General features: G+C 33.7%; 1 protein-coding gene across 5 annotated transcripts in view; it reads right to left on the bottom strand.

Moving 5' to 3' along the window:
- Window positions 1-27,306, bottom strand: part of LRBA (LPS responsive beige-like anchor protein) — an 834,672-nt gene that overhangs the window by 197,765 nt on the left and 609,601 nt on the right. For all 5 annotated transcript variants that reach the window (XM_035022918.1, XM_035022919.1, XM_035022917.1 and 2 more), the window contains 2 exons: window positions 7,207-7,324; window positions 5,000-5,102 (listed from right to left, as the gene is read on the bottom strand). In XM_035022918.1, coding sequence (XP_034878809.1) covers window positions 5,000-5,102; window positions 7,207-7,324 — 221 coding nt within the window. The remainder of the gene's footprint in view (window positions 1-4,999; window positions 5,103-7,206; window positions 7,325-27,306) is intronic.

Below are 27,306 nucleotides of genomic sequence, written 5' to 3'. Positions count from 1 at the left end.
CTGAAAAGTTCTACTCATGCTTTACTAATGAATACACAAAATGTTTCAATGCACAATTAATGGTTAAATGATTTGGACTAACCACAGGTCCATGATACATGATCTATTCATTAGATTATATTCATTACAATGCCACTATAATATCTAGGTTCTATAAATGTTGATTAATAATAGTATGATTAATAACTTACTGATTTACTGATATAAAAGGAATTATAGTAACTGAGAAAGACATAAAATTTTATTCACATCTTTTTTGTGTGTGGGGGTTTTTTTGTGTGTATTCACATCTTTATCAATTTTTTTTTTTTAAGATTTTATTTATTTGAGAGAGAGAGAATGAGAGAGAGCACATGAGAGGGAGGAGGGTCAGAGGAGAAGCAGACTCCCTGACGAGCAGGGAGCCCGATGCGGGACTCGATCCAGGGACTCCAGGATCATGACCTGAGCCGAAGGCAGTCGCTTAACCAACTGAGCCACCCAGGCGCCCACATCTTTATCAATTTTAATAGTTCTCTTAAAGACAACACGTTTGTACATTTTAAATTTAAATATTATGTTTATATACCTTTTATAACGGGAAAGAAGGATTCTAAACTCTTTACGTGTCTATTCATGGGGTGGGACAAAGGTAAGAGAAACTATTATTTTTTTACACAGCTTAATAATAGATGACCAAGTTTTCTGTTTTTTTAATGCAATGTAAATAACAAAAGATGTAACTGACTACTACTAAATAACAGTGGAAAATAGGTGGCAGGATTAATATGTTCAGAGCCTAGAATCTCACAGAAGTATGCTGTCACAGTTCTTCCTACCACCAAGGACAAGGTAACTATATTTTTTAAGTTTTATTTTCAAAGGTATAATTTACATACTATAAAATTTACCCATCTAAGTGTACTATTTAATTATTTATTAATATATTTCTAGAGTTGTGTGATTAGCACCACAATGTACTTCAGAACAATTCACCACCACAAAAACTTGCCTTGTGCCTATTTACAGTTAATCCCCATTCCTACCCTCAGCTCCAGGCAACTATCAATCTGCTTTCTGTCTCTATAAACTTGCATTTTCTGGACATTTCAGATAAATTGAATCATACATCATGAAGGCTTCTGCAACAGGCTTCTTCACTAACCATAATGTTTTTGAGATTCATCAATGTGGCAGCATGTTATTAGTAATTCATTTTTTTGATTGCTGAATAGTATTCCAGTGTATGAATATAGAATATATCACATTTTTAAAACCCATTCACCAGGAGTGCCTGGATGGCTCAGTGGGTTAAGCCTCTGACTCTTGCTTTCGGCTCAGGTCATGGTCTCAGGGTCATGAGACTGGGTCTTGTGTTGTGCTCTGCGCTCAGTGGGGAGTCTGCTTGGGATTCTGTCTCTCCAGACAGACTGGTGAAAAATCCATTCACCAACTGATAGATATTTAAATTGTTTCTGGTTTTGGATTATTATTATTATTCCAGTTTGTATTACTATGAATATTCACAAACATGTCTTTGTATGAACATATGTTTTCATTTCTTTTGGGCAGAATCCTAAGGGTGGAATTGCTGGGTTGTAGGTTGCATTTACATTTAACTTCTTGAGAAACTGCCAAATTGTCTTCCATTCTAACAAGCAATATATGAGGTTCCAATTTTCCACATCTCTGCCAATACTTGCCCCTATAATATATTTTTTACTATAAACATTCCAGTGAGTGTAAAATGGTATCTTATTATAGTTTTAATATACATTGTTCAGTAACTTTTCATGGCTTATTAACCATTTGTGTATCTTCTTTGGTAAAATGACTATTCAAATCTTTTCTTCCTGCATTAATTGAGGTTTTTATCTTATTATTGAGTTGTAAGAATTTTGTATACATTCTGAATACAAGACTTTTATCAGATATATTATGTACAAATATTTTTCTCAGTCTAGGACTTCTCTTTTCATATACTTAGTGGTGTCCTTTAAAGCATGAAAGTTTTAAATTTTTATTAAATCTAATTTCTCAATTTTTTTCTTTTATGGATTACGCTTTTGGTGTCACATCTCAGAACTCTTTGCCTACTCCAGGGTCATGAAGCTTTTTCTCCCACAGTTTGAAAAATTTTTTAGTTTTAGCTTTTAAATATAGGCCTATGACACATTTTGAGCTAATTTTTTATAAATACTGTGTGATAAGTGCTGAAGTTCATTTTCTTGCATGTGACTATCCAAATGTCTCAGCACTATTTGTTCAAGGATTATCTTTTCCTCATTGAATTGTGTTAGCACATTTGTTGAAAAAAAAAGATTTTATTTCTGTATTCTCAATTTTGTTCCATTGATTTATATGCCCATCCTTTTATAAATATCAGACCATCTTAATTACTGAGGCTTTATAGTTCGTTTTGAAATCAGGTAGTTGGAGTCCTCTAACTTTATTCTTTTTCAACATTGTTTCGGCAATTCCAGATCCACTGCATTTCAGCTTCTCAATATCTCCAGGGAAGTCTGCTAGATTTTGATAGGGATTGCATTGACTTTATAGATCTGGGGAGAACTGACATCTTAATCATACTGAACCTTCTGATCCATGAGTATGGAATGCCTCCATTTATTTGATGTCTGTCTTTAATTTCTATCAGGCACATTTGATAGTTTTCAATATACAAATCTTACACTTCCTCTGTCATCTAGGAATGAAGACTTTTTTTCCCCCTTTCTAATCTGGATGCCTTTAATTTCTCCCTCCTTCTCTTCCTTTCTTACTGCACAGGCTGAAATCTCTAATATACTGTTGATAGAAATGGTGAGAATGGGGGACATTTTAGCCTTCCTGATCTTAGGGGAAAGCATTCAGTCTTTCAACATTAAGTGTTTCCCAATTACTATACCTTTCTTTTGAGCTCTAACTTCCTATTCAACATTTCAGTCTGGACATCACTCAGGGGTTTCAATTTCAATAGATCTAAAACTAAACTCATATTCTGTTCACCCACCTCGTCTCCACAACCCTGACCTCAACCTTGGGAGGACAGATACACAACCATTCCTTCTCCAGTGTTCCCAATCTCAGTAAATGCTATTCAGCAGCTTAAACTAAAACTTGGCAAGACACACTAGACACTTCCTTCCCTTATCATCCTCCATTATCTAACTAATCTCCAAATCACACAAATTGTATGTCCTCAAAATTTCTAAACAAGGATGTCTCTTTTTAACTGCACTATCAGCACCACATATCATCTGGATTTCCACAATAAACTGCTGTCTCTGAACTGACACCCTCTTCCCAGAATCACTAAGTTCCAATGATATTTGCCTTCCAACATTTCTTAAAATACTGAAACCTCACCTTATTTCAGGACCTTTGCAAATGATATTTCTGCTTTCAAAGGTAAGCTGATTCTATTCTTTCAAATAAATCTTAGAAGTCATATAGGAAGACATTTCTGACCACATAATTCAAAGCATCTTATCTCTACTCCACTAATCACTACTATAACACCCTTATTTATATCCCTCCCATCACTTACATGGTTATTTATCTTGTTTGCATATTTGTTAAAACATGCATGGGTAAGATGGTATCTATCTTGTACACTGCTGGATAACAGACACACTGTTAGTGTTTGAGATCTACTTAAATTGCTGATTTAATGAATTAACTTACACCTAGCTTTCATTAACCGAGGGAAATCATTACAAAGATTTCCCAAATATGATAACACTAATGAATAAAACTTAAAAAAGTAGAGATAATTAGTAGGAAAAAAGACTTTTTAAATTAAGATAAAGAAATTTACTACACCATTCTGAGCTGCTTCATTCTGAACCTGAAATTCCTCATTAAATTATAAAACTATAATCAAAATCCTCACTGGCATTATAAAGCAACCACTGCTTATAATCTAGAAGGGCCACTTTAGGTGCTCCTTTTACATAAGAGTTGTACCCTCTGGTAGTTTTAAAACACATCCATAAATTCTTTGATACTTTCTCTTCTAGAAGTGGAACTTCTCCCCTCCCTTGGAGCCTGGGTATTTAATGACTACATTATAACGAATATAATGTAGCAGAATTGATGACCTACTCTACCTATCAAGGGTAGGTCATAAAAAGACATTGGGGCTTCTGCCTCATTCCCTTTTGAATCACTTACTGTGGGAAAGTCAGCTCCCATGTCATGCAGACATTCAAGCAGCCTATGAAGAGCAGACTTGATAGGACACATTTATTTCTTCTTTTCTAATCAAGATGATCAGTAGTTTTCCTTTTCCCTTTTCCTTTTGTTTTCTGGTAATGCTTTTCTGTGGATTTGGAATTCAGGTAATGCTGGCCTCATAGAATAACTTTAAAATTTTATCCTTCTTTTCTGTTTTCTGTAATAGTTTGCCCAGAAATGGTACTATTTCTTCATTAAATATTTGATAGAATTTGCCAATGAAACCATTTGAGCTAGGAATTTTCTGTCAGAAGACCTTTAACTACAAATTCAATTTCCCCTGTAGAGGTATTAAGTTACCTATTGCATAGAAATCTGTCCATTTCATCTAACTTGTCTAAGTAGCACAAATTTGTTCATAATATATCCTTATTTTCCTTTTAATATCTGTAGGATCTGTTGTGATGTCCCCTCTTTCATTCTTGATATTGGCAACTTGTGTCTTCTTTTTCTTCATAAGTCTTGTATATATATTTATTACATTTGTTAATCTTTTCATATAAACAACTTTTCATTGCATTGATTTTTCTTTATTGTTTTTGCTTACATTTTTATTAATGTTCTGCCTTTATGTTTATTATTTTCTTCTTTCATCCTACTTCAGTTTACATTTGCTCCTCTTTTTCTAGTTTTTTTCAGATAGAAGTTCAGTTGACTCAAAATAATGCATTAATAATCATCATTTAATATGAAACATAAAAGAGAAGTAAGTGTAAAATAAGAAAATTAAGAAAAAAGTATTAATAAAGATTATTTTCCAAATCTTTCTCATATAAAACAGTACCTGGTTTGAGGCAACCCAAAGCTGGTTCCAATACCAACACGAGGTAGATAGTTAACTACTTTCTTTACTGTTGCAGGGTCTGGGAAATTGAACATTACAGCAACTATGAAAAATAATTTTTAAAAGTTAGAACACAATATAACTTCCTTCTTGGAAAACTGACTTCTTGGTCTAATAAAATATTTACTCTTAACTCAGGTATACAATTCCTGCCATTTTACTTTTATTATAGTGCATACCAAGTTTTAGTATTAATATGCCAGGGGTAATATTCATTTTACTTATAAATACCTTAGCCATAGACAGTTCCTTCTCTAAATGCTGTCAGAAGTTCTAAAAACTGTTGTTGCATTAATATGACGTGAAGCTGAGATTAGCTACATACATATGTATGTTAAACATACGTATCTGTGAGTTTCTATAAATACTGAAGTTTTAACTTTATATAGTTAACAATCTAACACACACCAAAAATACTACAGATTTAAGTACTAAATTGTCACATTTATTTCCAATGATAAAGAGTTTAAAAGTTATCCTCCTTACAATTTTTATATGTTCATAATTTATATGTTCACATAATCCAGAACAATGTGTGACCTAAAGGAAAACTTTTCCTCTATAGTTAATAATCAAATTTAAATGTTTTCTAATCATCTCTATTTCAATAATACATTTTGAGAATATCAAGAAACACGCATCAATATACATAAACATATTGAGTACATAAATGTTAATTTATTACAGTCATCTATAAATTTTTAATCTTAAGAAATATGAAAATAAGAAAGTCAAAATCATGAGAGATAAATTAGAAGATATAAATTTGGACAGTCTTAAAATTTTAATTATAATTTCAGTATCATAACCTCTAAGTACTCATCTAGAAAATGATCCTTCTTTGCTACGCAGCTTAAAAAAAATTCTTCAGTCCAAAAACAATTTATCAATTTGGTATAGCTTTAAATACTGACATTACCAACATGTTTCAGGTAAATAAGTGTATGATCATTCACTAAGGACCCAAAACATATTTGGAACTGTCATATATATATATCCAACATACTTTTTTAATAAGCCATCCCTATACATCCATTATTATATTGAATATAGGGGAAAAAACAACAACAGAAAAACTATCATAAGTTATGGCAGATAATGAAGGCCATGAAGGAAAGGCAAAAGAAAAACACATACAAAAGCAAGGACACATAAGAAATTTTAAAAGAGGAAAATATGAATGAGGATGAGCAAGTAATAAATATTGTAAGATTGTAACAAAATCCCTTTCAGACAGCAACAATGCAGGTTGAAATAAAGTGTGAAACATTCACTTGATTATTTGCCTGGAAGAATAATGTTTACATTAGGAAAAAGAGGTATGTATAGGGGAGAAGACCAAATAGGAAAGGAAAAAACATCTCTACCTAAAGAAATGTGTATTCTCTAAAGACACATGATTCTATAAAGGGAAAATAATGTGTGTATGGAATATACATTACTTCATGTAGATTTTTTTAAACGACAACTTGTAGATTATAGAAAGAGAAAATCAAACTTCAATCTACTTACATATAAGGAGTATGTACAATAAGTCACTAGTTTTTATATATTCTCCTTTTATGGCTCCACTCATACCCACCAATGCTTTTACTTCAAGTTCACCTTGTCTCTCCTTCTTGTCTTAATTAATTTCACCAAGTTCCATTTTAAACCCACAAATTGAATTTTAGTTCTTTCAAGAATGATGTAATACAAAGCAACCAGGACACTTGAGTACCATTTTCTGATGGTCCCTTTATAAATGGCAATAGATTAGACAAAAGATTGAATAAATGTATGAATCATTTGATTACCCTCTCCCCTCTCCAAATGCATCCACCTTCCAGAAGGAGTTTAAGCATCAGAGCAATATTGAGAACATCAAAATTCCATAACTGATTAAATGGTTAGTTATTCGCCATATTTAGAAAACCGTGCACTAATCTGTGATATGGCCAGAACACTAAAACTACTACAAATAATTTTAAGAATGGCTAATTGGGGAAAAAACCATGAAGATGCATGTGGTTCAAAAAATGAGGCCAGTATGGCAGAGAGTAGACTACAAATTACTATCTAAATGGAAACAATACGGTATGTTCAAAAATGAAATCTGAAAGAGGTGGAGGTTAGCTTTATAACAATATACTTCTGAAACATATTACCTCTGTTTGCCATAAAGATCTCCAAGGCTGTATTTTGCAAAAGATAACGACGAGAAAAGATTGATCGTATCTCTGTGAACAGCCATTTTCCATGCAGCCCTTCTGTATATGCCAGGATCTAATGAGGAAAAAATAAGCACAAGTAAGTAACAACAGTTTAATTTTTTTCTTGTTGTTTTTCCCCCTGAATGAAACAGAAAAGGCCCTATTAAAAATAATCTCTAAAAATTGAAAAAACAGTTACTGAAATAATTTGGAGGGAGACTAAGAAAATAGATTGCAACTTATGGAAAGGAAGCTCAATGAAAAAGCAGAGCAAAATTATAAAACATCTATTTATAAATATATTTTGGGCTTTTAAAAGCAGTGATGTAATCTATTGCTTTTCAGGAAATACAAATTGCATTATTTAGTGAAAGTAAAATTTTAGATAAAAAGAAGAAAGACCTCAAAAGAATGCCTTACATGCTTACAGATCACATATATAATTCAGTTTCATATAATACAATTTTAATATATTCAGAAATATTTTTTATGTTATATGAGGTTTTCAGGTTGTTTTTTTTGTTTTGTTTTGTTTAGTATAGTTGAAACACAATGTTACATTAATTTCAGGTGTATAACTTAGAGATTTGATGATTTTATATATTATGCTATGTTCACCATAAGTGTAGCTACCATCTGTCCTGTTATATTGCTATTACAGTATTATTGACTGTATTCCTCATGCTGTGCCTTTTATTCCTGTGACTTATTCATTCCATAACTGGAAGCCTGTATCTCCCACTCCCCCTTCACCCATTTTACCCAGCCTCCCCCACCCCACTCCCCTGGCAACCATCAGTTTATTCTCTGTATTTATAGGTCTGACTCTGCTTTTTGCTTGTTTATTCATTTGTTTGTTTTTTGTTTTCTTTTTTTCTGGTTCTACTTCAGAAGTACCTTTTATATATTTTAAAATATATATTTAGAGTAAATCCTAAGATTTCTCATTGCAAGGAGAAATTTTTCCCCCTTTTTTCTTCTTTTTTAAAAAAATTGTTATCTATATGAGAAGATGAATGGACGTACTGTGGTAACTGTTTCACAATATATGTAAACGAAACCATCATGCTGTTATACAGTGTTGTATGTCAATTAAGCTTAAGCTTAATACAGTGTTGTATGTCAATTATTTTTTAATAAAACAAAAAAATTATATATATTCAAGTTCATAACTTTAAAAAATCACACTTTTAAGGTCACTGTTAAAGCAACAGTCATTCATTCAGAAAGCACAAAGACTGACTGTATAAGAGGTTAAGTATCATTTTGTCAGCTAGGCTAAACACAAACCTGCAAATGAACTCAACATAATCTCTCCATGGAGAAGGTGGTTGTCAGAGTAACTTGTTACAATTCTTGTCATCCCATGTGACAGACGCAGTAGCTTAGAATGCTTTGCCAACTCAAAGTAATCCTGTCTTTAGTCCTAAGCCACTTTGTTGCTTTGTTATTCAAGTTTTGTTTTTTAAAAAGTTCATTTCAAAAACTTAATTATGAAGGTGTTAAAGGAAAACCAGATGTGGAATTTCTTACACCAGTACTTCACCTAATATTAATTTAATAAAGAAAATTAGATGTATTTACTACCAAAACCTAATGAAAATCCCTGAAAGCAAACAATTAAGATATATCTCTGAAAAGTAACCGCCATTAAGAAAGACAAATAGAATGACATGTGATTATGATATTGCATGGTGGGGACAAAGTAGGGATAAGCAAGGAGAGGAAAAAATAATAAGAAGAATTTACCCTACAAGAACTTTCTTTTCTATATTCATTTCCATTTCCTAGATCTTAAATGCAAACAAATCTATCTATATTCCTCAATGTAAAATGCAATTTCTTTGGGAAAAAAGCAACCTTATTTAATTCACTAAGTATGTATTGAGATTTTTCCACAAATTCTATTTTTGGCACAAAGGATCTAAAAACAAAAGAATAACTCCAAGTCTCAGTGTTTTTTGAAAAACAAAACAAGAATTCTAAGGACCAAACAAACTTCCAGTTTTAAAACTGGTGATATAGAAATCTACCTTCATCCAGCCAATACTTGCATAAATAAGATCAGGAGAAATGAAAAGGAAAAGAGAGGACAAAACTGTAAGTCTTATTCTCAAGATTTTTTGAAAGCAGAGGTTGCATGTACCTCTTTCTCTCACCATGACCAGTAGGTCCAAGCGTCCAGAGCCTACAGTGGCCTCCTACTTGGTCTTTCTCCCATCTTACCTGTAGAGTCTACTATGACCAGAGGAGCCAAAGAAAAAAAATTTTTAATAGAATTTTAAGATATAAATCAGATCACATCACTCATGCATTTAATGACCATCCAGTAGCATCCCGCTTCATGCATAATAAACACTGAAGCTCGTTATAATTGTTTATAAAGCCTTACATCTGAGACTCACAGATGAGCCCAATTCATTCTTCTTTGGGGCCTTTATACTTATTTTCTTGTCTGACTCCAATGTTCTCCCAAATCCTCACATAATTGGCTCACTCTTACATTAGATTTTTGCTCCAATACCACCTCCTCAGAGAAGCCACTGGATCTAAACCCCACTTCCTCCATGACCACCCCAAACTCAGCAGATTTCCTTCACAACACTTACCATTACCTGAAATTATGGTATCTGCTTGCTTGACCATTGTCTCTATTCAGCACTAGAATGCTAGAATCTAAGTTCTAAGAACAAAGACTTCTAGTATACTCTATTTCCATTTTCTAGAACAATGTCTGACACAAAGTAGATGTTTTTAAATGATTACATGAGTCAGTGACTGGCAACCTAAATTAATATATGGCTCTCAATATATGGCCCAAATTCATTTTGTTTGGGCCATATGATATTTTAAGTATTAATATTTCTAGTTTCTCAGGAAAAACTAAGTGTCAAACCTAGATCTATCTGCCACATGGTAACAAATGACATACACTCACCATTTCGGCACAGTCTCTACTCATTCATTCATTTACTATTATCTGTCCAGTTCCCACTGGCATTTGAATTTGCCACCCTGGACTTATCAAGTAGGAGAGAATCCAGTATATGTTCTGTAACACTTATACTCCAATCTACTATCCAATTATTAGTAAGGAAAATGAGAGCCAGAGAAATTAAATAGTTAATACAAAGTCCCTTGGGAGTTAGTGGCAGAGTCTAGCCTGCTTCCAAATTCTCTAATCCAAAAATACAAAGGTTACAATATATACACCATATTGTCACATTTGTAAAAGGGGGCTTAAATATTTGTTAAACTACAATTCAACTTATCAGAATTTTAATCAACTACATTTGTCTTCCTGTACTTGGGTTATAGGTGAAAGAGGGAAATCAAAGAAAACTAATAACAAAGGCTCCTCTAAGGTCTATGACTAAGAATATCACACACTAATCTGAAAATTCTACTTTTTGTATCTATAAAGCTATATAATAAGACCTGTTGCTCATAATGGTGGTTTCAGTCATTCTAAGATCATGGCCATGCAACTAAACATTTAATTATATTCAAAGATACTTCAGTTATTAATAAAAATAAGTGTACTAAAACATTATTATAAAATTTCTAATGTACTGAAGGTTTTCTAATTAATAAAAAATTCAATTTATATCCCATTCCTTTAAGCAGTATAGTTATTAAAAAGTCCACTTGAAGTGGTATGCTTCTTTAAAATGTTTTATTACCAAATTATATTCACAACTGCAGAAAATGACATAAGCCCCGTACCCATTACTCAACCATATAAAATCCTAACATTTTGCCACATTATTGCATATTTTTAAAAAATAAAGCATTTTAGATAGTGTTGAAATTCCCATATATAACCTTTCCTGATCCCATTTTCCTCCTTCGTCAGAGCCAATCACTATTCTTGTTTTAGCTTTATCATTCCCATGTCAGTTTTTATACTATTAGCACATATCTATCCATAAATAATATCCAGCATTGTTTTGTATGTTTTCAAACCTGATATAAATCAGGTATCCTACTGAATGTATGACAGCAGTGTGCTTTCAAAGTTAAATGTAATCAGGTCTAGTGTGTTAAAACTCAGAGAAAAAGAAACAGGAGGAGAGACAGACAAAATTACTTAAAATTGCCATAAGTATCAGAAATTAAAATCACACACGAAAACTAGCCTGACTTAACAAGAATTAACAAATGAAATTCTATACTTACGGTCAAGATAGCTGGGTTTAAAATGGACACAAAAAATCTTTTAACTAACAGAATTAGTAGCTGAAATTGATACAACATTTCTTTAAGGTATTCATTAGGAAAAGGTGTCAGTACTGAAATGCAGCTGAGGCCTAGCTGAGCAAGAGTTTTATTTCTCATTGGAGTAGTATATTCCTGGTCTGAGGCTTCACTTCAAAGTCTCTAGAGTTCAATTAAAACTGGATTAGGTAGAAGCAGACCCTTCTTTGGGACTTTCTGTTCACTGAAACTCTACATACACTGACAGCACCCTAGACAGAGGTCTAGCCCTCCAATGAATCAGTTGCTATGGAAACCATATCATTACCATTGCTCTGCAGTTATGACCCTAAGTCTAGAATAGCTTGAAAGCTTAAGCCCACAGCAGGTCTTTGAATGTTTACCACCTTGTTTTAATATGCTTAGTACTGTTAATGGGTAAAAGTAAATTCAACTTTCTTTTTTTATAATTTGTTTAACAAAGATGGTTTATTAAAATGTTGAGGTAAGAGAAGGAAGAAAGAAATCAGTATTTAATTTTAAATATACACACATACACACACAAGTGTATATACCATTTCTTTACATTAAAAATATCAAACATATCTTCTTTAAAATTTTTATCTGAAAACTGTGCCTTCTTTCAGGGATATATTATTTTTCCCAAATAATACACACAGTGCCTTTTTTCTATCTTTCAAATAATATACTGTGAATACATATAAAAATTTCTTCACCCTGTTGCATTTATTGGCTTGAAAGCAAATCATTTTCTCCACTTTCCTTTTAATCATTTATTTTGAAAAGCTAATGAATTTATTCAAATAAAACTTTCTTTTGTTTGCTCATCCTCTGAGAGAAATAGAAATGTGTTTATTGCCCAACTGCAAAATGTTTTTACTGAATATCAAGCTTTAAAAAAATTTTTAAATAGTCTCTAAAAACAGTCATATTTGCTTCATTTAAGTAAAGAAAAAAGGTTTTGTTTTCAAAAACTATACAAACTACCCTCACTAAATTTAAAATGCTTTTTAAAAATTTTAAAGGGAAAAATATTAAAAAGTGATAAAATCTTTTACCTCAAAAATAAGAAATAGGTGTTTGCATATAAAAATCAGCAAAAAGTTTTTTAAAATATTATTCTTTCTTAATGTTTAAGACTGGCATTGCATACACTAGTCCCACATAGTTGTCAATTTTTGGAGAGGTTTTACTCTTTGAAACAATTCCATATTGATTTCTGAAGAATTCGATAATAAAAGTAAAATCGGATAATATATATCACCAAGAATACTTACAATTTCATAACAAAACTATTTCCAAAATATAGAGAATGTATTTAACACCAAGAAAAATGTTCCAAACTTAATATACAAAATATAAGCTAATCATTCTATCAATTAAGCAATGACACCACTGGAAGGGAAGTCAAGAAAATATTCATATCCCATTTTCATGAAAAATGATTATAAATTAGTCACAAAGATTATATCTTAATATGAGAAAACAGTAAATATTTGAAATATATTTAAAATGAAAACACTGAAAAATATTCTAATAGCAACTCATCACTAGATATATTTACAAATATGTTTTATTTATAATAATTGCAATGTTAACAAACTGGTAGAAAGTAATTTTAATCATGTATTTTAAAGTTGTACCACTCTATTATTAACATAGTTTTTGGATTTTGCTGCATGTAATTTTCTCTGAAATTTGATATCAAAGCATAGCATTTATGAGTTTATTCATAAATTCAGAATTTATTCTAATAATATTGAATTCTAGTTGCCTTTGGATTTACTTCATCACCTACCACAGAAATTTTAAGTTTTCAAAGATATAATCTTAAAGTAAAACTTAGAGGTCTTTTTGAATTTAAAAATGATATACAGTTGGCTGGTCAAAACTTTACGATAGTAATTTTGTTATTGAATTACTATCCATGAATAAGTAGAATGTCTCCAAACTTTGATAAGAACAGAACAATGGTAACAAAAATATGAAAGTTATGGATATGAAAGGAAATCACCTTTTAAATTAATTATGAGTTATTGTTTTCCTTCTATTTGGTAAATTTCTTCCTTCTGCTTACTAGGTACTATGATGTAGTACAGTATTCTCTTTAGCATTTTCATGGGTGACAAATTCAATTAAACATATTCATTACTCTAATGTTCTTCTTGGCAGTTTAGTCAGTATGAAAAATTAAAAATATATAAATAAAATGCTATGTGACCTCTGTATTGATTGGGCTAAAATGGTTTTAGCCTGGGTGTGGATGATGGGGCAGCTGGGAGGGGCAAAAGGGGAGCACACAAACACAGACACTCTTATGTTTTCTCTTCCAATTACTGAGGGAGATGATAAAACCACAGCAAATGATGTATCAGCTCATTTTATCTTATCGCTTTGGGGCTAGGTGACAATGAAGTTCATATTTCACTGGCTCCCATTGAAGATTGTGAAAATTACTTGCCCTCATGACCTGAAATTTCACTAGAAGACAGAAATTTCTCTTCTGCAAAGTAATGCAATTTTTCAGATGTCAACCTTTACCCCGGCTTTAAAAATTAATTTCATTTATATTAACCAATGATATTGATATTTTCACAGCATGCTCTTTGATACATGAAGCACTGACTAGCAAATTGATGTTGCTTTAGATGCGTAAAACTATTTTATTTTAAGCTGCTATGGCAGACAGATTTATGGCAAACTGAAATTCCCATTTCATAATTTAATATTTGTACTGGAGTGATGCACCTTTAAGCCCCTGGCCTGTAAATAATTCAGACTCTTTAGTTGGTTCTGTTTTATTTTCAGTATTCTTCAGCTTCAAAATAACTTGCATTCTAAATGATTTATCATAAAAGCCATCTCTTATTTAACATTTAATATGTATCTTAATGAGTCAAAAGCAAATGTGGAATGCAGAAGTAGAACAAAGAAGGTATTTATATATCATCAACTAATTTTTAATTTAGTTTTTTAATTTAAATACATCTGCATCTGATTATTTTTGAAAGAATCCAAAGTATACCACAAAAGAATATTAAGGAACATGAATGTACCTTACTTTATTTTTCACAGCAGCGTGTGAGGTAAAAAGCTAGGTATTACATTTTCAGAAAAAGAGTAAACTTAGATAACGACCTGAATTAAAAATAGAGATATTTGGGTTTGGAGATACCTACCTTTTTAATACAAACATAATAAAAACAAAACCACAATGTCAATTTTATCGTGAAGAAGGTGTGAAAGTGTTCCATCTGATTTTATTATGATATAGAGAAATCACCTTGCACTATATACAAAGAAGAAAAGCTTCAATATTTTGGACTAGTAAAAGTATTACATCTTTAAAAGACAGTCTGGAATCTCAGCAAGTTTATTACCTTTATCCAGTAGAGTTTTGCCTAATTCAAATGATGCCTTGAAAAGACAATCAGTACTACCAATACCTTTCCTTTTTTTTTTTTTTTAAGATTTTATTTATTCATTTGAGAGAGAAAGCACATGCGTGAGCGAGTGCAGACTCCCCATTGAGCAGAAAGCCCAATGCAGGGCTTGATGGCAGGACTCTGAGATCATGACCTGAGCCCAAGGCAAACACTTAACTGACTGAGCCACCCAGGTGCCCCACGACCAATACCTTTTCATTTTATTAATAAGTAGCATAAATTTATGCATTAATCTATACTCTCAAAATTAGAAAAAGGCCAAGAAAGACATTTCCTTAATTCGGCTATTTTCTTCCTAAAATTATTCTTAACACCTCTCTGGCCAACTTACTATCCTGAAAATAACTTCTCCATTTTTTATGCTAACAATATCCAAATTGTTTTTTACTCAAAAATGCTTATATTTAATTTTTTCTTATATCAATGATATGGGGAAAATAGTAATATAAATTATACTTAATGATTTTTCCATTTTGATTGGAAAAATTCCTAGTAACATCTCAAAAACTTGTGAGACTAACATGCTATTGTCACTGAATTCAAGCTATAAAGTATTTTTTCCTATTATTCCACACACTGACTCTCTAAAGTCAGGAGCTTTCTATGCCTTAATAAAAAGTTAAATTTCAGAATAGAGAGCCCAGAAATGGACCCTCAACTCTATGGTCAAGTAATCTTCAACAAAGCAGGAAAGAATGTCCAATGGCAAAAAGACAGTCTCTTCAACAAATGGTGTTGGGAAAATTGGACAGCCACATGCAGAAGAATGAAACTGGACCATTTCCTTACACCACACACAAAAATAGACTCAAAATGGTCGAAAGACCTAAATGTGAGACAGGAGTCCATCAAAATCTTAAAGGAGAACACAGGCAGCAACCTCTTCGACCTCAGCTGCAGCAACTTCTTCCTAGAGACATCGCCAAAGGCAAGGTAAGCAAGGACAAAAATGAACTATTGGGACTGCATCAAGATAAAAAGCTTTTGCACAGCAAAGGAAACAGTCAACAAAACCAAAAGACAACTGACAGAATGGGAGAAGATATTTCCAAATGACCTATCAGATAAAGGGCTAGTATCCAAAATCTATAAAGAACTTATCAAACTCAACACCCAAAGAACAAATGATCCAATCAAGAAATGGCCAGAAGACATGAACAGACATTTTTCCAAAGAAGACATCCAAAGGGCCAACAGACACATGAAAAAGTGCTCAACATAGCTCAGCATCAGGGAAATCCAAATCAAAACCTCAATGAGATACCACCTCACACCAGTCAGAATGGCTAAAATTAACAAGTCAGGAAAAGACAGATGTTGGCAGGGATGCAGAGAAAGGGGAACCCTCTTACACTGTTGCTGGGAATGCAAGCTGGTGCAGCCACTCTGGAAAACAGTATGGAGGTTCCTCAGAAAGTTGGAAATAGAGCTACCATACGATCCAGCAATTGCACTACTGGGTATTTACCCCAAAGATACAAATGTAGGGACCCGAAGGGGTATGTGCACCCTGATGTTTATAGCAGCAATGTCCACAATAGCCAAACTGTAGAAAGAGCCAAGATGTCCATCGACAGATGAGTGGATAAAGAAGATGTGGTGTATATATACGATGGAATATTATGCAGCCATAAAAAGGAATGAAATCTTGCCATTTGCAACGATGTGGATGAAACTGGAGGGTGTTATGCTGAGCGAAATAAGTCAATCGGAGAAAGACATATATCATATGACCTCACTGATACGAGGAATTCTTAATCTCAGGAAACAAACTGAGGGTTGCTGGAGTGGTGGGGGGTGGGAGCAATGGGGTGGCTGGGTGATAGACATTGGGGAGGGTATGTGCTATGGTGAGCGCTGTGAATTGTAAGACTGTTGAATCACAAATCTGTACCTCTGAAACAAATAATACATTATATGTTAAAAAAAAAAAAGAAGAAGAAGAAGATAGCAGGAGGGGAAGAATGAAGGGGGGTGGAAATCAGAGGGGGAGATGAACCATGAGAGACTATGGACTCTGAGAAACAAACTGAGGGTTCTAGAGGGGAGGGGAGTGGGGGGATGGGTTAGGCTCGTGATGGGTATTAAAGAGGGCACGTTCTGCATGGAGCACTGGGTGTTATACGCAAACAATGAATCATGGAACACTACATCAGAAACTAATGATGTAATGTATGGTGATTAACATAATAATAAAAAATAAATTAAAAAAATAAAAAGTTAAATTTCAATCAGCACTAATAAAAAACTGCCTAATTTTAAACATATTGGAATGTTGTATAATAAATATTTTTAAAACAATCAAAAGACACAAACTAGTCTTCTTCTCAATGCCAATTCTTACTTTATGAACTCAAACTCAATCTCAAATTGGTATCAAAAGCCCTCCCTAGATTTATGAATTAAATTTTCAAGTTATAATATCAGCCTGTAGCTAGACTATCTCTTTGTAGCAGGTACAATGTGATTTAGCCATTTAAAAAGTTTCTCTGGTGAGTAAGCTATTTAAACTGATTCAAGGGAAAACCTTTTGCTTATCTTTAAGAAATTTGCTTTTGTTCTTCAAACAGCAAAGAACAGAGATAAAATGTAAAATGGAAAAGAAAAAGTTACAAAGAACTTCATGCTAACAGCCTTAAACCCCCAGGACACTTTTTTCCTAATTAGAGGGAAATACTTTTCCACTTTATTTCATATATATATACATATATATGTATATACATATATATATGCTTTCTTCCTCCTATTAATCACTCAGTTTTCTTTAGCTGGAGTCACTTATAAATGAGTACTACAGGCTCTTATTTATTCCATAATAGAGCATAAAACTAAACATCCTGCTTGTATTTAGCTTCGGATATAGTCTTCCAAAAAGCAATTTTCTTAAAGAACCTACTGTATTGCACAGAACTTTATAAATACAATTTAAGTGAGATTTGATTACCTGATTCCACTGTATAACCCCATAGCATTGCATAACCTCCCCAGACTGGAGTTCTTACTTGACAGGAGTTCTTTGAGGTTAGGCCACTGGTCTTAGTCATCTTTATTCTATTCTACTCTACTCACTCTACTCTACTCTACTCTACTCTACTCTACTCTACTCTATTCTATTCTATTCATTAACACCTACCACAGTGCCAGGAACATAGAAGACAGTAACTGGTGGACAGAGGGCCAGCCCAACCTAGCAAGCTATATACAAGAGTCTAGGACACATGACCACAAACAGCGGAAAGCAGAAAGGGGTAGAAAAATGAGATGCAAAAATACAACACAGCATTTTAAAAAAAATCAAATTCAAGGGTCAGAGTACTTTAACTTCCAACCAAGATAAAGTAACAGGCACTGGATTTACCCTTATACACAAACAATATTTAAAACAGATGTATGGAAAAATTTATTTTCAAGACTGTAAACATCAAGAATGAAAGACAATGATCCCTGAGAGACAAGGAAAAAAGTGGTGACACAAACTATTTGCTCAGCTCACTGCCTTGAGAAATTTGCAAGCTCCAGAGCAGGAGGAGTGACCTAGTTGGAACACTGAGGTCCCCTGAAATAGAGAAAACAGCCTAGAGAACAGTGAGAGTAAGGCTGCTAAGTTCATAGGGCATAGCAGCAGAATGGAGAGTGATGGAAAGTAACAGAGCTCCTGCGTGATCTATAGTCTTTAGCTGAGTACTCATCAACCCATGTGTTTAAAAACAAAAACAAAAACAAAAACAAAACAAAAATACCTGAAGCCAGTTAAAAGAATTATCCCTCCAAATTACAAGGAACAATACCCAGAGCTCAAATGCCAAAGAAAAAAAAAAAGTCTCATAAATCATGGAGCACTGGGTACTCAGAAGGGTTTTGCCTCACCAGTGGGGAATAATTAGCCCTGAACTAAATGTTGCTCTGATCCTTCCTAACAAACTTTTTTTTTTGTTTTAAGATTTTATTTGTTTGAAAGAGAGAGAGAGAGCGCAGGCGCGCAAGCAGGGGGAGGAGCAAAGGCGGAGGGAGAGGGAATCTTGAGCAGACTCCGTGCTGAGCACAGAGCTTGATCTCCAGAACTTGAGATCAAGAACTGAGCCAAAACGAAGATTGGGATGCTTAACCCACTGAGCCACCCAGGCGCCCCCTACCTAACTTGACAGGAGTTCTTTGAGGCTTAAAAAACCTTAAAAAGCAAGATCCAGATGGATCAAACGATTTCTAAGTAACTTAACTGTATCACAAAACAATGCATTAAAATATTTCTAGACTAGAACACAACAGGGTAAAATTTACCACAGCTGGTATTTAACTCAAAATTACCAGACCTACAAAAAAAAAAATCAGGAAAATATGACCCATAATGAAGAGAGAAAATAATTAACCAGAACTGACGGAGAAATGACACAGATGACAAAAGTATTAGAAAAGGACATCAAATCAGACAAAATAGATTTTAGAGCAAAAAAGACTACTAGGAATAGAAAGGGTCACTTCATAATAACAGATCATTTCACTGAGAGGCCATAACCATCCCAATTGTTTAGGAACTGAATAACAGTGCTTTAAAATACATGAAGCAAAAACTAAGAACTAAAATGAGAAAAACATAAACCCAAAGTTATAAACAGATTTCAACATTCCTCCTCAATAATTGATAAACAAGAAGATGGAAAACCAATAAGGGATAAAGAAGACATGAAAAAGATGATTGACCTAACTGACATTTATAAAACACTCCATTCAACAGCAGAATATAAATTTACAAAATATTTTGGGTCAAAAAACCAAGTTGCAATAAATTTAGTAGATTCATATCATATGAAGTATATTCTCTGACAACAATGGAATTAACAGATATCTGAAAAATTCCCAAGATTTGAGAACTAAAGATTGTACTTCTGAATAATTCATGGGTCTTAGAAGTAACAAAAGAAGAAATACTCTAGAAAATAAATGGATTAAATGTCTTCTCCAACTACCAGGAGAAGCCTTTCCAGTCTTGCACTATCACAAATTTCATGAATGCACCCATCTGTCACTTACATTTCTCAAAAATGTCTATACCAGTTTCCTTTGATCCTACATTCCAACTTCACTTCCTTTGGATTTTAGTGGGGTGGCTGAATTCTCAGCCTTCTCATTTTATACTGAGTGATTTCATCTATAACCACTGTTTCTTTTTATACCAAACCATACAAGGGTGCAAGAATCTAGTGATGAGACATTAGAGATATTAGATTATCTCCACTTGGAGATGTCAGTTTTGGACCCACATATCCAATCACCTACTAGACAGCTCTACCATGATGTCTTCTAAATTCTCAAATTCAACATATCTGGACTCATTTTGTTGTCTCTAGAGCTATCATTAGTCCATTGGAGACTATTTTGGTAAGTGGAGCCACAAATATTATGTAAAGAAACCTGAGTCAACCGAAACCCTACAACTCATTCTTTTGATTTCCCTACCGGCACCTACAATCCTTCTGCTCTTGGTCATATGTACTGAACTCACCTTTAGAATAAGTCCTTGTCGTGTATAGACATTTTCACAGAAATATCTCATGTTCAAACCACTCACACAACATACACACTTCAGTCACGCTCTGCTTAACATGTCTTCCAATGTGCTGGTCTTCCAATCTGGAAGGCAACCTCTTTTAATAAGCGTGGTAGAGGAGGTGGTGGTGGTGGTTGTATTAGAGCCACAGTAGGCAGTCACAGCAATGGCTATTACAAAATATAATTTAATTAGAGCCCATTACATGCCAGCATTACGTTAAGCGCTTCATTTCAATTATCAAAATGGCACTATGAAATGTCATTTTCACCATTTTATATATGAGGAAACATACTTAACAGATATTAAATGATGTAGCCAAAATCATATAACTAGTACGGTGGGTAAGCCAAGTCTATCAGGCTTCTAAAACTGTACTCTAACCCTCTACATAGTATTTCCTCCAAGGTGAACTTCTCCTCTCATTCTTAAAGGCCAAGACAATGTTTCATAAAACCTCTGACTTCCGAAGCAGATTCAACCATTCTGTTTTGTGCTATCACAGGTCTAGCACCAATTCCATTTATTTGTAAATGTCTTCCTGACACACAGTAATATGTATGACTTTAGGTATGTCTACCTAAAGACATACCTGGAATACTTGGTACATTACACAACTCAATAAACGTATACTCAATGAATAAATGACGAGATTAACCATTTCAAATGAAAACTAATTCCTCATCTCTCTCTCCTTGTTTCTATAATGATTCAAAACTGAATAGGAGAGAAAGCTCTAGACTTGTTAAAGGAGCGAGCTTGTGTCTCAGCTCCTGGTAAGGTCTCCAACTGGTGGAGCCATGACCAAGGTTAGCAAATTTTTTGTTCTCAGAGAGAGTGGTTAAAATGACCTCTCATGGGGCACCTGAGTGGCTCAGTCGTTAAGCGTCTGCCTTCGGCTCAGGTCATGGTTCCAGGGTCCTGGGATCGAGCCCCGCATCGGGCTCCCTGCTCAGTGGGAAGCCTGCTTCTCCCTCTCCCACTCCCCCTGCTTGTGTTCCCACTCTCACTGTGTCTCTCTCTGTCAAATAAATAAAATCTTTAAAAAAAAAAAAAAAAGACCTCTCATAAGTATTAAAAAACCGGGAATTTTTTTTTTTTTAAATTGGGAATTTATTATTTGGTTTGCTTTATTTATTTATTTTTTTAAAAGATTTTTTATTTATTTATTTGACAGAGAGAGACACAGCGAGAGAGAGAACACAAGCAAGGGGAGTGTGAGAGGGAGAAGCAGGCTTCCTGTGGAGCAGGAAGCCCGATGTGGGGCTCGATCCCAGGACCCTGGGATCATGACCTGAGCCGAAGGCAGACGCTTAACGACTGAGCCACCCAGGCGCCCCTATTTGGTTTGCTTTAAAGGGAACTTACTATAAGATCAAAAAAGTGGATGCTTCTCTAGGAATTGAAAAAAAAAAATCCTATGAAGTATCATTGCCCTGTGATGAATTATTAGCACCTAAAAGAAATGTCTCCTAACATCTCAACCAAAAATATTCTGAATATATATGTAATATGAATTTGATACATTATCTAAGAATATTAAATTCTGCTCTAGAAGACAAGAAAACAAATGGGATAGATGAAAACCAAAAGAAATAATAACCACTGATAGTAAAATGGTAACTTAAGACATAGAGACAAAAGTCATAGGCTATGTTAAGTAGAGATAATGAGTAAAATAGTAGCTTCTGAGAGAATTCAAAAGGTGCTAAATATGGACAGTAATTTTAAAGTTAGAAATCTGTTAAGGCCTGTTAAAGATAGAATATACTGAAGTACGATGGAATAAAAAAAGGTGTTCTTTCAGATAGAGATGGACAGACCAACTCATAGGATATAATCATGCCAACTTTGCTTTGGGTTGCTGATTTTTCTGTAGGTTTTGACAGTGAGGCAGTAATTACCCTTTTGTTCCAGACACTCTTTTCAAAAATGTTTGGACAAAAAACAGCCTTGGAAGAGACAGATAGTGTCTCACTTTGGAACACAGGGCAGGTTTGTTTACTGTCCAGTATAATAAAGATAATGATGCCCTCTGGGGGCAAGGACCAAATTTTACTGACCATCATAAACATTTGGGGTTTCTAAACATTGAGGATGCTCAACTGGGATGTAAACTCACTGGGTACACAGTATCTACCTGGGCCTCTTGTGTTGGTCTGCCTAGACTACCACAACAAAGTATCAAAGACTGGGTGGCTTAAACCACAGAAACATATTTCTCACAGTTCTGAAGGCTAGGGAGTCCTAGGTCAAGGTGCTAGCGTAGTTGGTTCCTGGTGAGAGCACTCTACCTGGCTTGCACATGGCTGCCATTCACATTATCCTCACTTGGTAGAGAGAGAAAGAGAGAGAAAGGAGGGCAGGGGGTCAATCATTCTCCTCTTTTTATAAAGCCAAAGTTCAATTGAATTAGGGTACTAACTTTAAAGTCCCTATCTCCAGATACAGTCACAACTGGGGTTAGGATTTCAACATATGACTGGGGGGGTGAAGAGGGAAAGAATAATTCAGTCCATAGCACCCATCCACATCACCTCATGAAACTAGGGGACAGACATTTAGGGCAATTCATTCATTTAAATGCTTATTCTGTTTGTTGTGTTATAAGAAAATTCTTTGTCTCTGATCCAGGAGTCTCATGTCTTCTACTAGCATCCATGAAATTTCTGTAGAAAATATTTGTTAGCTTGCAAGTAGGGTAAAATTCCAGACCTCTCACAGTTCTTGACATTCTGGATGACAACTAAATTAGGCTTAAATTTGCCACCCATTGACCAATTCCGATATGCCAAACTGTCATACCCAATATGGTCTGATTCTGGCCCCTGTGTGTTTTATCAGCACAAGAAATTCAGACAAAACCATAACTATCCAGCAGGGTAATTGGTTAGCTATAGCTGTGGCCAGGTATACTTGCTGCTGCATCTCTCCAATAGAGCAACCGTGTTTCACTGGTCTTTATCTGTGGATTCCCTGGCTTGATACTGGTACTCAGAGTACTATCAACAGGGAAGGCTGATGAGGCAGAGAAAGAGACAGAACATGAAAACGTTGTGTAACTAGAATTAGAGTACTCTGCCTGCTTGCATTCTATCCTAAGTACATTAACTTACCCCATCTCACTTCCCTTTCTTCTCGTTGTGTGTTTTAAGTTGATTTAATAAACCATGTGATTCAAGAATCTTAGTATAATCTGTGAGTCATTCTGTTCTGTGATCTCTGGGATGATATCCTTGATAGTATGTATGGAAGCTACCACTGTAGCAAGGTAACTTCTCACAGAACAAGTTCACAGCTGACCTTTACCTAATGTTAAATTACAATTTGAAAAAATTATTCTAGACAACAGGGAAAAAATAGGAATCTTGATAATTCATCAAGTCAGAACAATTTTAATCCTGAAAACATAGCAAAAGAGAGACTATAAAAAAAGGAAAAATGAAAAGCAGCTTCATTACTGAATAAAGATAGAAAACTTATAAATAATCCAGAAGTTGGGCACCTGGGTGGCTCAGTGGGTTGAGCATCTGCCTTTGGCTCAGGTCATGATCCTGGGTTCCTGGGATAGAGTCCTGCATCAGGCTCCCTGCTCAGCAGGGAGTCTGCTTCTCCCTCTGCCCCTCCCCCCAGCTCGCAATATCTCTTTCTCTCTCGTAAATAAATAAAATCATAAAAAAAAAAAAAGAATCCAGAAGTAAATAAAATCCAGCAACATATTGTAAAAATAATATTACCAAGGATGGTACTTTCATGGATTCCAAGAGTGGTTCAATCAGAAAAATCTATATATAATCATTATGCTGACAAGATCAACAAACTAAAAGGGAAACATTATATAATTTAATAGGTGCTGAAAAGGCATTTGATCAAATTCAGAAAGCATTCCTAAAGAAAGAATTCTAGCAAAACAGAAATGGAAAAAATTACATATAATAAAGGATTTTACCAGAACCCAACAACAAATATTAACTATGTGAGCTAGGGACAAAATATGTAAACTCTAGACTCAACAACAGTATCCATTTCATGTGCTTGTTTTGAAAAATAATTAATAAATGTACAGGTAATAAAACAGTACCTAGCACATAAATATTTGTTAGCAATTATTATTACAATAACAATTATCATGAGTCAAATGGCAAAATTTGCAAAAACTAAAATATAATAAAATCTAAAGGTGGTATAAACACTGAAAGGAAGAGATAAAAACTGTAAATATATCAAAAGCACTCTAAAATTAGAAAAATATATTAAATATGGAAATATTAATATCTGTTCTCTGTTTTTGTAACTGGCACTTAGGTATAGAAACTATAAAAAAGAGTGCATTCATAATAGCAAGAAAAACTTTAAACACTTATGAATAATTTTAACAAGAAAGGCAGAAACAGTAAGACAAAATATATAAAGTATTAAAGGAACAAAAAGTACAATATAAAACCAAAAACAATGCTTCTGATAGGAAGATTTATCATTAAAATGTAAATTTACCAATATATAAGTTTAATGTATTTGCCATCAGAATGGCAATGGAGCTTTTTTTGAAGACTAATATAATTTAAAGTTTACATAACAGAATACATATCAGGAAGCAGCAAATAAAAGAATGAGAACAGACTAGTAAAAGGGAGTACACTACCTTAAACACTATGCAGATGCAATAAAGACTTGAATAAATATATTTTAAGGACATTAGACTGTAAGTCTGGTATTTCCTACTTCATTTCTTTTTTTTAAATGTCAACTGTGACATACAAAGCTGACAGCACAGCTTAATATGGCATGATGAACTGGTGAGTAAATCACTTAGTTTGGATGGTGAGCTGTACATAGTCAGCTCTCAGTTGTTCTTCCTTTGCCTGCATATATTATCTAGAAGTCAAGATAACTGGAAATCAGGATTTATTTATTTTTTATTTTTTAATTTAAAAATATTTACTTAACATATAGTGTATTATTAGTTTCATAGGTAGAATTTAGTGATTCATCCGTTGCATATAACACCCAGCACTCATTACATCAAGTGCCCTCCTTAATGCCATCACCCAGTTACCCATCCCCCCTCCTCCCTTCCAGCAACCCTCAGTTTGCTTCCTGTGGTTAAGAGTCTCTTATGGTTTGTCTCCCTCTCCAATTTCATCTTTATTTTTCCTTCCCTTCCTCTATGCTCATCTCTTTTGTTTCTTAAATTCCACATATGAGTGAAATCATCTGTTTGTCTTTCTCTGACTGACTTATTTTTCTTAGAATAATACCCTCTAGTTCTATCCATGTTGTTGCAAATGGCAAGATCTCATTCTTTTTGATGGCTGAATAACATTCCATTGTGTATATGTGTGTGTGTGTATTACATATATATATATAATTGTTCTGACATGATGAATTATACACAGTATAATATACATTGTGTGTGTGTGTATATATATTACATATATATAATTGTTCTGACATGATGAATTATACACACACACACACACACACATATATACACACCACACCTTCTTTCTCCATCTGTCAATGGACATCTGGACTCTTTCCATATTTTGGCTATTGTGAACATTGCTGCTATAAACACCGGGTTGCATGTGCCCTTCAAATCACTATGTTTGTATCCTTTGGATAAATACCTAGTAGTGCAATTGCTGGGCCACAGGGTAGCTCTATTTTTAACTTCTTGAGGCACCTCCACACTGTTTTCCAAAGTGGCTGTACCAACTTGCATTCCCACCAACAGTGTAGGAGGGTTCCCTTTCTCCACATCGTCACCATCTGTTGTTTTCTGAGTTGTTGATTTAAGCCATTCTGACTGGTGTGAGGTGGTATCTCATTGTGGCTTTGTGGAAATCAGGATTTAAAAGACATATTTAGGGGAAGGGGGTAGGGGTACATAGAATAAGTGAAGAGGATTAAGAGGTACAAACTTCCAGTTATAAAATAAACATCTTACGAGAATGAAAAGTACAGCACAGGGAATATAGTCAATAATATTGTGACAGATGGTAACTGCACTTATCATGGTGAGCAATTTAATGTAAAGAACTGCTGAATCACTATGTTGTACACCTGAAAAATAATATAACATTATACGTCAACTATACTTCAATAAAAAATATACCTATGCCTTTATAAAATATAAAACTAATTAATGGCAGAAGATATGATTAATAAATTCAAATAGCAAAAGATATATTTGGAAAAACTATTTTATGATATACAAAAGCTTCTATAATATACAGTGAACATTTATAAATTCACAAGAAAACAAAGAAAATAAACAGGAAATATAAAAATAATTTAAAAAGCAATTTCATAGCATGGATTCCAATGTCCAACATTTTTTAAATATTCGAATTTATTAGTAGTAATGAAAAACTCAATAAAAGAAGTATGAGATATTTTATACCCAAGAGACTAGCAGAAATTTAAAAGAGTTATACCACATTTTGTTGAGAGGAATGCAGAGAAAAGTTGCTGGTGAAAACATGAAATCTAAAACCCCCTGGAAAGTAATCTTACGCCAATAATGAAGCAACAGAGAAATTAAGAAAATAATCCCATTTACAATTGCACCAAAAATAATAAGATACCTAGCAATAAACTTAACCAAAGAAGTAAAAGACCTATACTCTGAAAAATATAAAACACTGATGAAAGAAACTGAAGAGGACACTAAGAAACAGAAAAACATTCCATGCTCATGGATTGGAAGAACAAATATTATCAAAATGTCTATACTACCCAAAGCAATTTACCCATTTAATGTAATTCTTAACAAAATACCAACAGCGTTTTTCACAGAGCTAGAAAAAAATGATCCTAAAATTTTTATGGAACTACAAAATA

This window comes from Mirounga leonina, unplaced genomic scaffold, assembly GCF_011800145.1.
Source record: "Mirounga leonina isolate KUSES-001 unplaced genomic scaffold, KU_Mleo_1.0 Mir_176, whole genome shotgun sequence".
Lineage (NCBI taxonomy): Eukaryota > Metazoa > Chordata > Mammalia > Carnivora > Phocidae > Mirounga > Mirounga leonina.
This window is presented reverse-complemented; position numbering and strand designations above follow the sequence as displayed.